Raw genomic sequence first — 14,170 nt, forward strand, 5'->3', positions numbered from 1 at the left:
ACGTCTTCTCCGTTCGCCGATGCGTTCTTTGCACGTGGAGATGATTTTTTAAAGGTGCGCGGAACAGAGCCTTGCGCTCATCGCTCTTTCGCGGGAGCTCATTTTATTCGTTGCAGAAGACGCCGCTGCGAAAACAAAAATATTTTGGGGGTCCTTCCATGCTCCTAAAGTAATGCTGCCAGGCAATAGCCGCGTTTGCATGAACTCGACAGGAGTCGGTATGGATATATCTGGGGACAAATCTGCAGCTCTCGTCAGGCATATGCATCGCCATCAGCTTTTTCTTGCTGGCTCGCCGATCAAGCAGGTGAAACATCACAGGTGTCTGGGCGTCGTCCTCGACTGCAACTTGTCCTGGAATAAACGGATTGATCACCTTGACAAAAAGGTTCAGCGGTGGACCTCCGTCATTCGTCATTTTGCTGGCGCCAAGTGGGCTATCGATGAGCAATCACTCCTGGCTGTTCATAAGGCTCTTGTTCGTGGTACACTTGCGTATTGCCGTCCTGTTCTTCATGGCATTTCTGAGACACAAGTTCAGCGGCTTCGGTGCTTCCCTGCACGCATCCTGAGGATCTGTCTTGGCGTCCCCAGAGCTGCAGAAATGTGGATGGTCATAGCCGAAGCTCATGAAATACCAATTGAAGTCCTCAGGACGACGGAGACTGTACGTCACTATTTACGCATTCTTCTGTGAATTTCAGATGACTTTACGTCTTCATTCAGGAGAAACTTCATGACAATTCGCTGTTCGATGTGCGCGCTCACCTCGTTGTCGGCCATCTTTTCCAGCACGTGTCTTCTGTTTTGCACAAACTTTGGACCACCACGTGGTGAACGCGGAGGCCTGTCGCGTGTGAAAATGATGAAAATGAAGTAGCGCGAGCCATTTGTACACTCAGGAGACAGAAAGTCCCGGTTTGACTTGAACACCCCTCGTACTATCTCCATCAGTTACGACGCACCCGCGTGTGTGGTATCTCATTTGCGTGTGTCATATGTGTGCGAGTGTGTATGCCTCATCGTTTTCATCGTCATCCCACTCATATATTAACCCACATGCATTGAGGTATTATACCGCAATTGTTGCGGTGAGTCACCTCATCCCGTCGTCATTCATGTACTTGTAGTTGTTGTTGTTGACAGAAGTGGGTCGAGTTGACCTGTCGAGTCAACACGCTCATTTAAACGCTGTCGTGTCGAGTTGACACCGCGTCGAGTACGGTCGAGTGAACCCGACAGCAGGGGGTGGGTTGGCTCGCTCGACTCGACATGTAGGTGCACGTAAACGCGGTCGGGTCCAGTTGAGCACTCGCTTCGTGTGCACGACTCGACTCGACGCGGGGCGTCGCTGCGGGGGGTCCTTCCATGCTCCTAAAGTAATGCTGCCAGGCAATAGCCGCGTTTGCATGAACTCGACAGGAGTCGGTATGGATATATCTGGGGACAAATCTGCAGCTCTCGTCAGGCATATGCATCGCCATCAGCTTTTTCTTGCTGGCTCGCCGATCAAGCAGGTGAAACATCACAGGTGTCTGGGCGTCGTCCTCGACTGCAACTTGTCCTGGAATAAACGGATTGATCACCTTGACAAAAAGGTTCAGCGGTGGACCTCCGTCATTCGTCATTTTGCTGGCGCCAAGTGGGCTATCGATGAGCAATCACTCCTGGCTGTTCATAAGGCTCTTGTTCGTGGTACACTTGCGTATTGCCGTCCTGTTCTTCATGGCATTTCTGAGACACAAGTTCAGTGGCTTCGGTGCTTCCCTGCACGCATCCTGAGGATCTGTCTTGGCGTGCCCAGAGCTCTGTGGAGGACTGTACGTCACTATTTACGCCTTATAGTTCATCACCGTCCTCACCCATTGGTAGCAAAACTTAATGCGAAGCAGTGCGCAAGCAGAGCAACCTCTACAAATCATTGCGGAAGCAAAGCCTAAATTTCCCTCGTTTGTAGTAAAGCCAACAGTGTCTTCGTTTCCCCCGTGGTCTCTCTCACTGCCCTCGATCTCCCTCGGCATTCCGGGAATCAACGATGAAAAAAGCAAGTGCCATCGTCAGTCCTTCGCCAGATGTCATTGGACATGATGTTAAGCGTATACGCTGAGCACACTGTCGTCTACACCGACGGGTCCTCTACACCTGCAAGTTCATCGGCCGCCTTCGTTATTCCATCGGTCCAGGTGTCTCACGGGTATCGCCTGGCACACTCCACTTCCTCAACGTCCGCAGAGCTTTACGGCATCTTGTCGTTCTTGCGGTAGGCTGTGCGCGAGACTGCGAATGTGGGTGGTATACAAGGACTCCAGGGCAGGCCTGCAGGGCAACATGGGTGCGCGACGTACATTAGCTCCAACTGTCACCGACATCCTCAGCGACGTTCAGCGTCTGCGCGACGTAGGTCACTCCATCACTTTTCAGTGGATCCCAGATCACTGTGGACTAAGCGGAAATGTAGAGGCTGACCTGCCAGACAATGCCAGGCGGTGATACCGAATATGTTGACCCATGGTGACAGGAGGGGGGTGTCGAGGAAGCTTGCCGTTGTTGGCCGCACTCAAGTGGGCGTCGTCACGACTATAGAAAAAAAAAAAGGGGGGGAGAGGGGAGTTGACGATTTCAAAGTGAGGCACAGGCAGGATGACCGATACCGATGGGACGGAGGCACGCTGTTGATGAGAGGTGCGCTAGTGTGGTCTTTCCGCGAGGCCCGTTTCTTGAAGAAAGCGCGCGAGGCCGCGAGTTTTTGAAAGTCGCTCTGCATAAGAACCTTCGGGGAAGAGGACGTCTGTCAGTATGCCACGCCTGGCGTGGGGAAGATGAGTTTCCCGCATAACATGGTATGCACAGCATTCTGTCAGGATATGTGCGATAGTCTCCGGATGATTGCAGTGATCGCAACTGGAGTCCTCCCTGGAGCCGATCTTGAACAGTTGCGAGTTCGTGAACGCGGATCCCGTGCGTAACCGATGGAGCATTGTCTGCATAACACGGGGAAGATTTTTCGTGGGAAGAAAGGGTCGATGATTCTGCATGATGTCCTGTATGCCTGGATGACGCACCTCAACTAGCTGTTTGACGACCATGTGCCTATCGGTGTCTTCCGGAACTGGTAAGGATGGGCTGCAGGATGGTGACAGGAGGGCATTATTGTCGGCGATGATACTGCCAATGACGGCGCAACAATATCGCCGGAACATTACAGACAGGTCCTCGTTACACGCCGTAGATCCAACTCTGTCGTTTTCCCTCCCAGGCCGTTTGCCCCGCTGTCCCCCCCCCTTTTTTTGCATCGACTTCGCCTCAATGTGGCTTTCACCCCGCAGTTCAGACACAGACTAGGGTATGCTTCAACCAGCTCGTGTTCCGACTGCGGCATGGTGGCAATCATTCAACACGTCCTCATCGACTGCCCTCTATACAGTTCGGCGAGAGCAATGCTCCAGTCCCAACTGACTCGTATAAACAACAGGCCGCTCAGCCTTGCCGCAATCTTGGGTCCTTGTTCTAAGCCTGTGCAGCACCGTCAATGCCTGCGTTCATTCAATCTGTTCTTGACGTCTACTAGCCTGGTTGAATTGCTCTGACCTCAGAGCTTTTGCCATGAATGCGGAGGTATCATTTTCACAGCACTACATCTCCGGTGGCCGACCACATGAACTACGAGGGCCGTTCAAGTCAAACCGGGACTTTTCATTTTTGGCAAAAGTAAAATGAACTTAGAGGCGAGAAATTTGTTTTATTTTTCAACTTAATCTCCAGCTGCACTAATGCACTTCTCCCAGCGTTTCACGAGGGCTTGGATGCCAGCAGCGTAGAAATCCTTACCGGCGCGTAGCAACCATGATCGGACCGCATTCTTAACCTCGTCGTCGCAGCTGAAGTGGTAGGCCCCAAGGAACGCCTTCAGTGGACCGAAGAGATAGAAATGGCTGGGGGCGAGGTCTGGACTGTAAGGGGGATGTGGCAGCAACTCAAAGCCAAGTTCCTGTAAGGTGCCTGTCGTGAGATGTGCGGTATGCTGGCGTGCATTGTCCTGTAGGAGGAAGACTCCTTTGGTGACAAGGCCCGGCTTTTCGAAACTGGAGGTCTTCATGAATGACAGTGTTCAACGTTGGAACGTTCAAAGTTGGATGTTCTCAGGAACTCTGAAACTGGGCTCTGAGCCGTCCCGGCCGGGATCGTGCTGCACTGATGTACGGCCGTCTCGGAACCGTTCGCACCACTCAAACGCTTTGCTGCGGCTAAGTGTATCGTGGTCATACTGAGCCTGAAGTCTTCTGTGAATTTCAGATGACTTTACGTCTTCATTCAGGAGAAACTTCATGACAATTCGCTGTTCGATGTGCGCGCTCACCTCGTTGTCGGCCATCTTTTCCAGCACGTGTCTTCTGTTTTGCACAAACTTTGGACCACCACGTGGTGAACGCGGAGGCCTGTCGCGTGTGAAAATGATGAAAATGAAGTAGCGCGAGCCATTTGTACACTCAGGAGACAGAAAGTCCCGGTTTGACTTGAACACCCCTCGTACTATCTCCATCAGTTACGACGCACCCGCGTGTGTGATATCTCATTTGCGTGTGTCATATGTGTGTGAGTGTGTATGCCTCATCTTTTTCATCGTCATCCCACTCATATATTAACCCACATGCATTGAGGTATTATACCGCAATTGTTGCGGTGAGTCACCTCATCCCGTCGTCATTCATGTACTTGTAGTTGTTGTTGTTGACAGAAGTGGGTCGAGTTGACCTGTCCAGTCAACACGCTCATTTAAACGCTGTCGGGTCGAGTTGACACCGCGTCGAGTACGGTCGAGTGAACCCGACAGCAGGGGGTGGGTTGGCTCGCTCGACTCGACATGTAGGTGCACGTAAACGCGGTCGGGTCCAGTTGAGCACTCGCTTCGTGTGCACGACTCGACTCGACGCGGGGCGTCGCTGCGATCGCCTCCCGTAGGAGCGAGTTCATGTAAACAGCGTCGGGTCGAGTTCAACTTGACTCGACAGGCAACTCGACCCGCTCTGTCGACTTCATGTAAACGCGGCTAGTATCAGTGCACTCATAAAAGAAGGCTAATTCACACGTAACAAAGTCGTTTGAACATCTACAAACAACAACAACTTTGTATTAATGATGATTGATCGCGACAGGTGACCCTTCACCCCGTTGCTCGCGGTAATGTGATGAAAATATAATGCTGATCCTCGCAGTGAGGACAGAATTCCAACATTGTCCAGAAAGGTTAGGTAACGCTTTTAAGGCAAAGCGTTAGTAGCTATTTGACCATGGATCAAGTTATTTCGTCATCGTGACAGGGCGAGAGTGTAGCTGATTTCCAGATTTTCCAAGTCACCACAGTGACAGCGTCTTGGAGAACCCACCTGTCGCAAGCCGCAAAACCACTGAGCAGTAAAAGCGACATTATGTCGCGTTCAATCAATTAGTGCAGCATCCTGACGAGAGGTATATCGTGGCATCCAGAGAGCGAGCACTGGATCTACTCTTGCAAGCATAGATGTGTAAGAAATGTCAGTTGTCCACTGGCGGTAATCTAGGGTTGCCACTAAGCGACGAAAAATGGAACGACGGTCATTCCTCAGCGCAGCAATAGTGGTCCGTCTGGTAAGGAAAAGAGCTGTTTCTGCGCCGTTGACTTTCTACATGACCCTACACGATACCCCAAGACATCTGTTTTTGATGAAACGCAGCTACTTACAATTCCTTAAGAGAGGGAAGCGTGGAGAGTGCCTCCGGCAGATCCATTAGTCGATTGTAGCTCAGGTCACTGAAACAAAACTGAATTTACTTACCATACACGATATGAACATATGTACTGCTTGTGTTTCGACACATGTAACCCTTTCTTTATCAACTTTAGTGAAATCCTACCAGTATAGACTCTCATATGCATGCAGATGCTTTTGGGAGAGAATGCTTTTTAGGCATGGGAAAGGCATAAAGAAAACAACTGCATGTGCACACATTCAAAGAAGAGACTCGCCTCCCCTTTATTCTGCCCCATTTTTTACATTCAAACTCAAACTCAAAGAAACCTATAGCCAACCACCATTTCGAATTGTTGTATATCCTTTCTCTCCTGAGTTGTTGGAAATTGTAGCCGTATAGCCTCTTTGTGACACTTTGCGTTTATGTTAATGGTACAGCGAAGCATAATACTCGCGCACTCCTCAAATAAGAACTGATATTGCGATTTCATTGTGCGCAATGGCTGTCCTTCAGCGTGGATTCGATTGGATTTTTAAAAATTCAACCGAATCCTTGAGCGTGTCATTTGGTGAAGTCCAATTTGTACACTTTAAAAACAGAACTTCAATGTATAGCACGCTGTGCGCCAACCATTGCCACAAATTATAGGGTTATCGCTTCTGATTCGAAGAGAGACGGGAGCGTACGCCTCTTTGGGGGCAATTTGGATATATGGTAATTTCCACAAAAAGGCGTACGCCCCCTGTCTGTTCGAATCAGAAGCAAATATAACCCTATTATTCGTGGCAGTGGTTGGCGCGCAGCGTGCTATGCGTTGAAGCTCTGTTTTTAAAGTGTACTAAGCCGACGAATTGAGTCAGCTGGTATCTTTCCTTAATGGACATGGTGAAGCCGAGCAGTTGACAAGACGAAGGATCACGTGGACAAGCGCTAGTTGGCCCTGTGTTCCTCCGTCTTTCGGCTTCACCATATAAATTTCGGAAGTTAAGTTTCTTGTGCACAGGTACGTAATGTCTGATCCCTGCTCACTTACACTGCCTGTAAAGACCGGAGTCCGCGAAAAGCGTCAGGATCGATGTTTCGTATCTCGTTCTTGCGCAGGATTCTGATGAGGAAGAAACAAAAAGGAAATTAGCACTGGTAAACACGTCGCATATATTTCCACTCACAGCACTTCCAGTTTCGAAGCGTTCCCAAATGCAGCAGCCGGCAGATGGTCGATCCTGTTTTCTGCGATGCCGCTGTAAAAATGAGGCATTTGTGGTACTGGGAAGTACTGAAAGGTGGATCTTACAGGGCCTGCAGGTTGGGCAGAGCATTTAGGCAATCAGTTGGAACGCCAGCGAGTAGGTTGCCATCGAGCCACATCTTTCGCAGCCGACGCAGGGGTGCCCAGTTGTTACCCAGTGACTGTAGCCGGTTTTTGTTGAGGTGGCTGAAACAAATTGTGCAAGACGAATAAAATACGGCAGCGTAGCTGTCAAACGGATGTACCGATTGGCAAGATTCATCGTGCCCGTCGTCTGCAGAAACGAATTCGTGTATCCCCTTTTGGCCAGTTAGGTGAATACAACTTCGCTGTATAACAAGCTCAAAGGTCAAAGCCAACCAGCATTCAGATTGATACGGTTCTCTTTCCTGATTTGCTGAGGGAAGTGGACGTACACCACTCCTGTAACACCACCACCACCTTGTTACACTCTGTTACACATCGGACACACTCTATAAACTCCAGACTGCGTGGCTCGGATTGCATCTCCGACACATGAGCACAATCGCCCAGTTAATCCTGGGCTTCAGTCACTCGTGAACAGAGGGCATAGCCCGCGTTCTCTCCCCAACAAACACAGAGCAATTTGCCATCTCCTAGGCCATACCCGTGCTTTCCATGAAATCCTCCACCAAAGCAGTGACCCTTAGAGGTTCCCTAAAATTACAGAATAGGTCAGTTGGTACAATACTACACATAAAACATGGAGCGAGGCAGACACAGACGACAAGGACCAAGACGACCATGACCAAGGACAAGACGACAAGGAGCTCAAAACCAAAACGCACCAACTCGCCAGACAAGGAATTCCCATCGCGCTGCTCTCACTAGAGCATGCCGGGAAATGAACAGGCTGACCACCCCGCAAGGGATGCCACTCAAACCACGCCAGCATTCACAACACCTCCAAGCTCGTGCAGATGCTGACGGGTCATACGAACTCGCATCTGGAAATTTTATTCAGAGGAACCAATACGCAACTGGCACAGCAACGCCCCTTTCCATATCAGCCTTATCAAGAACGACGCCTCGCTCTTACCGCGTCTTCGTATAACACTAAGAATATTTACGCCCATTTAGGTGTTGCAGGGGTGTATTTTGCAATTTACACCCTACAGCCAAAAGCAGAACACCTATCCGGTGCAAAGATGGTGTACTGTACAGTGTACACCCCACAGTCAAAATAGCAACACCTATCTTGGTGTAAAAATGGTGTGCCGGCTGAGACAAAAGTTTGGGAAACGCACGAGCGGCGTCAACCCTCTGCGGAGCGACATCCTGCGAAACAGAAACGTCCACTTGATCAGAGGGGGCCAGTGGCTGTTATCACTTGCGATAAGGCTGCTTTCCACGCACATTCGAGGCTAATGTCAGCCATCCACCCCTGAGTGAAAGTGCCCATTTCCGGTTTCCATTTCCATTTGACACTGCTCACACGTTTTTGACCGAACCTGTACACCACTACTCATTCATTTATGAAATTTGTTTGCCCTGGGCCCTTACAGAGTGTAAATAGGGTAATGACAGCGAACCTCTGGCTTAAAATGGAAATAAATGAGGTATCATTATAGCTGTAAAAGTTCATGCTAAGAACAGAAGAAAAGAAAGAAACAGTACTAAAAAAATTGCATTCAGTTTTCAGCACTCCTGTAAGCTGTGCATTGCAGTTTCTCAAATTCACTACAGTGTTACAAGACTCCATACAGGGCCGCTTGCGCACACAATGAAAAGAGTGAGTCATACAGCTTACTAATAATGTTACTGCGTGTGGAGCTGAAATAACAAATGTGAAGCAATAGCATACCAGTAGTGACTCATTTTATTGTGACAATGGATCGCCCTTTAACGTGCATATTAATACGTATCAATATGAACATTATTAAAGGAGAAAAAAAGCTTACTCCTGTAGAAGCTGTGTCTAGTCAGACACTCTCAGTCTGATGTCTAGTCAGAAAGTCTCTGTTTAAAGAAGTACAGAGGGCCACCCCAAAAAAATTCAGATTAAGACATCTGATGAAAGTGTGTGTGTCATTATACCGAATAGCGCAAAAGGTTTTGATGTGTGCAATTTGTTTCCCAGAAAAAAACTAATATAAACATAGCTCCGCGCGTTCACCCTTAACTCGCCACTCCAGCTATAACGAGGATGAGGAGGTATGATGCTACGTCACCGATGACGGTATAAGGAGAACTCGTTCTGGTCCGCCGGTCACTGGGGGTCAGCGCCTTGTCCCTTTGCCGCTGTAAACCTGTTTTGCCAGTTCTCCCGGAGAATTGGGTATAGAAGGAGCGGCCGAAGCATTACTGAGCAAGGAGAAAGGCTTTATCAGAACCCCGAACAGCCGAGTAGCAGACGACAGCGGAGTAGCAGACAACATTTCTCTAGGCCAATCAGCGAGCGTTCTCCTTATAGCGTCAGCGCGAGGTTCCAGGCAGATCACAGGCTGGTACTGCTCTTCACCACCGTTGCGCACGGTCGCTTTTTGCGGCGTATTTTAAATTCAATTTCTGCGATAATTACGACTCTGTGGTGTAAATTACTTCGCATGGTGCATCTTACTGGCCTACTTAACAGTTTTATAGGAAGAAAACTGGGTGTTAAAAACGACTTCTGTGCTACTTTAAACTTTGTGTCCATGCCTGAATAGTCAGAAATAAATTAATATATTCAAAATGCATGCCAGCGTTTTACTTCCACCAGACGCATGCTTGTGGGTCCTCTGGTGGATGCACGCATAATGGTAACCAGGTATGCAACACAGCTGCCTCTGATGGCTCTTGACTGTACCCATCGCAGTTGAAGCACAGATCACCATCGGCCCATGCATCTAAAGGGTGTAATTTCTTACACCCCACTGCTTTTACACCAGGACTGGTGTAAGTTATCAAACACCAACTTTACGCCACAAGGGGTCTAAGAAATATTTCGATTTACACCCTTTAAAAGGGTGTAGATTCTTACACCCTACTGACTTTACACCGAATTTGGTGTTAGTTATCAAACTCCAACTTTACACTCAAAAAGGTGTGATATGTTTTAGTGTGCGCGAGAGCGCCACACTCAGCAAAAGGATAAGTCCCGTTTAGTAAAAAAACATAGTGCTCCATGGAGGAAAGGAGCAAGAAAGTGACCCCAATATAACATATATATTTATATATATATTAAATTTTCCATTGTTTTGGGTCGCGGCCAGAAATATGAATCCCTGCAAAACATTTATGGCTCAATCTCAAACGTGGAGCGCGAGGCGCTCTCTCGAATTTCAGTTTTGCTAAGCGCGCTCACCACCTGCAGGTGTTGTTGACGTTTCGCTGATGACATGGTTCGTGTTTGCGGATCAGGGACTGGCAGCGGCGAGCTGTGTCACCTCGCTCGGAGAGCTGACGGTGCGAATGGATCATAGCAGAGGATTTTTCTGAAGGTCACTGAACAGGCACAGAGCGCAGACTCCGCAGACTAACGACGTCACGACGGCGGCCTGGCCAACACCACACTCTTAAAAATGAACTTCACCGCATAGCACGCTTTTAGCCAACCATTATCTCGAATGATATCGCTATGTGCCCTGATTTGTTCAAAGCGGTAGGCGTACGCCTGTTCTGTGACACTTATGCGGTTCATAATTGTCACAGAAAAGGCGTACGCCTCCCGTTTTCAACAAATCAGGGAAGATAACGATATCATTCGACGTGATGGTTGGCTAGGAGCGTGCTATGTGGTGAGGTTCATTTTTAAGAGTGCACCTACACGTTTAAAAATAAACTTCACAAAATAGCACGCTCCTAGCCAACCATCAGCCCGAGTGGCATCGTTCTGTCCCCTGATTTGTTGTGTGGCGGCCCGTGGACGACGATGACGACGTGCCTCTGCTGCCACGCGCTACGGCGCTGGCACGGCAGTTCTACCGGCACCGTCCCAGCGTGAGGCCACATCCATCTGCCCGCTGGGACATTCCATCATCGCCGGTCAGGACTCATGTAGAGGAACTCCACCTCCTCTACATTTGATGACCCGAACAACGAACACCCGGTTCGGCGTAATTCGGCCATTCATCATCCTAAATTTTTCGGCGGCAAACCAGCAGCGAACCACCCTATAGCAGGCAATGCGCACCGGGACCACTGTTCCACCGGGGACCCGCAGGGAGACCACAGTAAGCTGGCTTTCTGGCCTCCACCTGCTTCATGATGGTCCTCCCCGGCACTTCTCTGGCGGCAACCGGCATTCACGCTGTCGTACCGGTCGCGGTACTGTCGCCCACTCAGAAACGCACTCACCCAGCAACAGTCGGCACTCAGCAACTCACTCACTCAGCAACAATCAACGCTCGGCAGTAATCACTCAACAAGCACTCAACGCACTCAGCAGACACTCACAATCAGCAACCACTCAAGCATCCAAGCACTCAACACTCACATCTCATCACTGGAACCCGCCCGAATCGCAGCGCTATTGTTCCCGCCATCCCGCTGCTGCTGCATCAACAGCCGCAAACACAAGCCGTGTGGCCAGTCATCCACCATCCACGAGTCGTCCTCATTCTCCTCTTCATGGTATCGACGCGGACTTTAATCCCATGCACCGCTCCGCGTCTGAGGGGGGGGGGAGTGATGTGGCGGCCCGTGGACGACGATGACGACGTGCCTCTGCTGCCACGCGCTACGGCGCTGGCACGGCAGTTCTACCGGCACCGTCCCAGAGTGAGGCCACATCCATCTGCCCGCCGGGACATTCCATCATCGCCGGTCAGGACTCATGTAGAGGAACTCCACCTCCTCTACAGTTGAAAACGGGAGGCGTACACCTTTTTGTGACACATATGCAGAAATGTTAATTGTGACAAAAGGGGCGTACGCCCCGCGCTTTCCACAAATGAAGGGTGATAGAGGAATCACTCTGTACAATGGTTGGCCTTCAGCGTGCTATGTAGTGAAGTTCATTTTTAAGAGCTAGTGTAGATAGAGAAAGCCTGCGCATTGCCTCCTCTCCCTCTTTCAATTAAGATTCAGAATTCGTTTGCTACTGCGATTCACCGTTCGGTGAATTCAAGAACCCGCAAATGATTGCAGCTTACCTGGAACCTGCAGGCTTAAATATTTAGATAAAAAGTGCAAGACATTTTCCAGAAAATCAGTTTTCAGAAAGATTGAGACCGTTTTGCGCTTTATTTTCAAGTTTTCCCATTTAGTACGCGGGGACGTTCAAACACAACTCGCAGACGACGGTGCTGCTTCTCCATGGCCACGACCGCTGAAAGCACGTTCGTGATTGGCTACGGACGTCACGTCGACGAGCGCGCAGGCTTTCTGTATCTAGGTGGTGTGGGCCTGGCGTTCCCCTGATGGCGTTGGCGGCTTCGTTTTGGTATCGGTTTCGCGGACCTTATGTAAATTCCAGTGCGCCGTGGCCCGACCGAAATCAACGTGGCGATTCATAGTAGTATGCTTGATGAATGAAGCGGGATTTCGAGCCACACCCATTGATTCTTTAACGCGCCCACAATGTTGCACCATTCCACCACCATTCCGAATGATACCGTTCTGGCTCCTGATTTGTTGAAATGGGAGCAGGCGCCCATCTTGGACATTAATGCATGTCCAAGATAGGCGCATCCTCCCGTTTTCAAGGAATCAGGAGGCAGAATGATGTTCGAAACGGTGGTTGGTTAGAAGCGTACTATGTGGTGAAGTTCTAAGCGTATTCTTTTCACTTGCACTGGACTGCACTACCTTGGACTCCACGCAAGACAGGTTTTCGGGAGCTGCACTTTCCAGCTGAAAAGAACTTTATTAGTAATGCCTTTCTTTTCAAAAGGAAAGTGCAGCACGCAAATAACCCAGTTCAGATCTGGTGCAGGAGGTGCAAGCGAAAAGAACGCACCTACTGTCTTAACAGTGTAACGTACATGGGGTGTGCTCTGCAGTACGCCACTTCCATGGGCGTTCCCTAGCTAGGGGTGTGTGTTTCCCCCTATCCATATCCACTACCCCACGTGCTAAATATTTCTCTGTTACGCATCCCGGCCTCACACCCATTACATCCCGGCCTGACGTCCCGAAGGAACTGAGAACGTACACTGTTAAAACAGAACTTCAACACATAGCACGCTCCTAGCCAACCATCATTCCGAAAGATATCATTCTGTGCATTGATTTGTTGAAAATGGGAGGAGGCGCCTATCTGGGATAGATTATCTTGTCCCAGATAGGCGCCTCCCCCCTGTTTTGAAGAAATCATGACACAGAATGATATCATTCGGTATGATGGTTGACTAGGATCGTGCTATGTGGTGAAGTTCTGTTTTAACAGTGTACGCTAGGCTATCTAACAAACACCCACGACATTGTTTTTTTTTTTTTCCTTCTTTTGCCGGCAATACGGCGACCGCTATGTATCAATGTCACTCTACCACTGTCCTCTACTATTTTCTAAAGACGAAACTTCACCGCATAACACGCTCAGTCGCCATTCAAAACGATATCGCTCTCTTGATTTCTTGGGGGGGTCGCGTACCCCTCTTTGTGGCAATTTTGGTATATGTTAATTGTGGCAACAATGCGTACGCCCTGCCACCTTTCCGAATCAAAAGCGTTAACTGCAGCATTCGTGCAGTGTTATGCGGTGAAGCTTTTAGAGCGTGCCGTGCTGAATACGCCGACTCTCGTCCACCACTTTGAAACGCTTGCGCGTAAAATGTTATAAAATGTTTTGTGTAAAAGGCGGATGTCATGTTCCCTCCCCCGCAGCTTCTGTCGATGTTGAGTGGATCCGGCCCTGATGAAAGGTCTCGTTTGACAGAATGTACACAAACGGCAGTTTGTCATCGAACAAGAATAAAGCTGCAGCTTTATTCTTGTTCGTAGAGTGGAGAGCAGACTTGTTCGTGCAACAATGCTTCGCAGCTATACACTGACAATCGGCAAACAGGAATACCTTCACTGTAAGAAAAAAGGGTGTGAAAATGTGGTAACTTCTATATAGTTACCACCACTAGAGGTCAACATAGCGTCTGACAAAGGGTGTAAAAGGGTGGTAAAATCAATTATCATATATCCAAATTGCTACAAAAAGGCGTACGCCCCCTCGCTCACCGAATCAGAAGCGGTAACCCTATCATTCGTAGGTATAGCAGGTAGAACTTTGCAACCGTTTAGGCACAACATATGCGA

At 49.3% G+C, this 14,170-nt stretch overlaps 1 protein-coding gene across 1 annotated transcript in view; it reads right to left on the reverse strand.

Moving 5' to 3' along the window:
* The window catches only part of LOC135394289 (leucine-rich repeat-containing G-protein coupled receptor 5A-like), a 372,926-nt gene that overhangs the window by 65,619 nt on the left and 293,137 nt on the right, over window positions 1–14,170 (reverse strand). Inside the window, exons 5-8 of the mRNA XM_064624974.1 lie at window positions 7,025–7,165; window positions 6,900–6,971; window positions 6,764–6,835; window positions 5,720–5,788 (exon numbers count right to left, since the gene is read on the reverse strand). Of these exons, the coding sequence (XP_064481044.1) occupies window positions 5,720–5,788; window positions 6,764–6,835; window positions 6,900–6,971; window positions 7,025–7,165 (354 nt within the window). The remainder of the gene's footprint in view (window positions 1–5,719; window positions 5,789–6,763; window positions 6,836–6,899; window positions 6,972–7,024; window positions 7,166–14,170) is intronic.

This window comes from Ornithodoros turicata, chromosome 5 (assembly GCF_037126465.1).
Source record: "Ornithodoros turicata isolate Travis chromosome 5, ASM3712646v1, whole genome shotgun sequence".
Lineage (NCBI taxonomy): Eukaryota > Metazoa > Arthropoda > Arachnida > Ixodida > Argasidae > Ornithodoros > Ornithodoros turicata.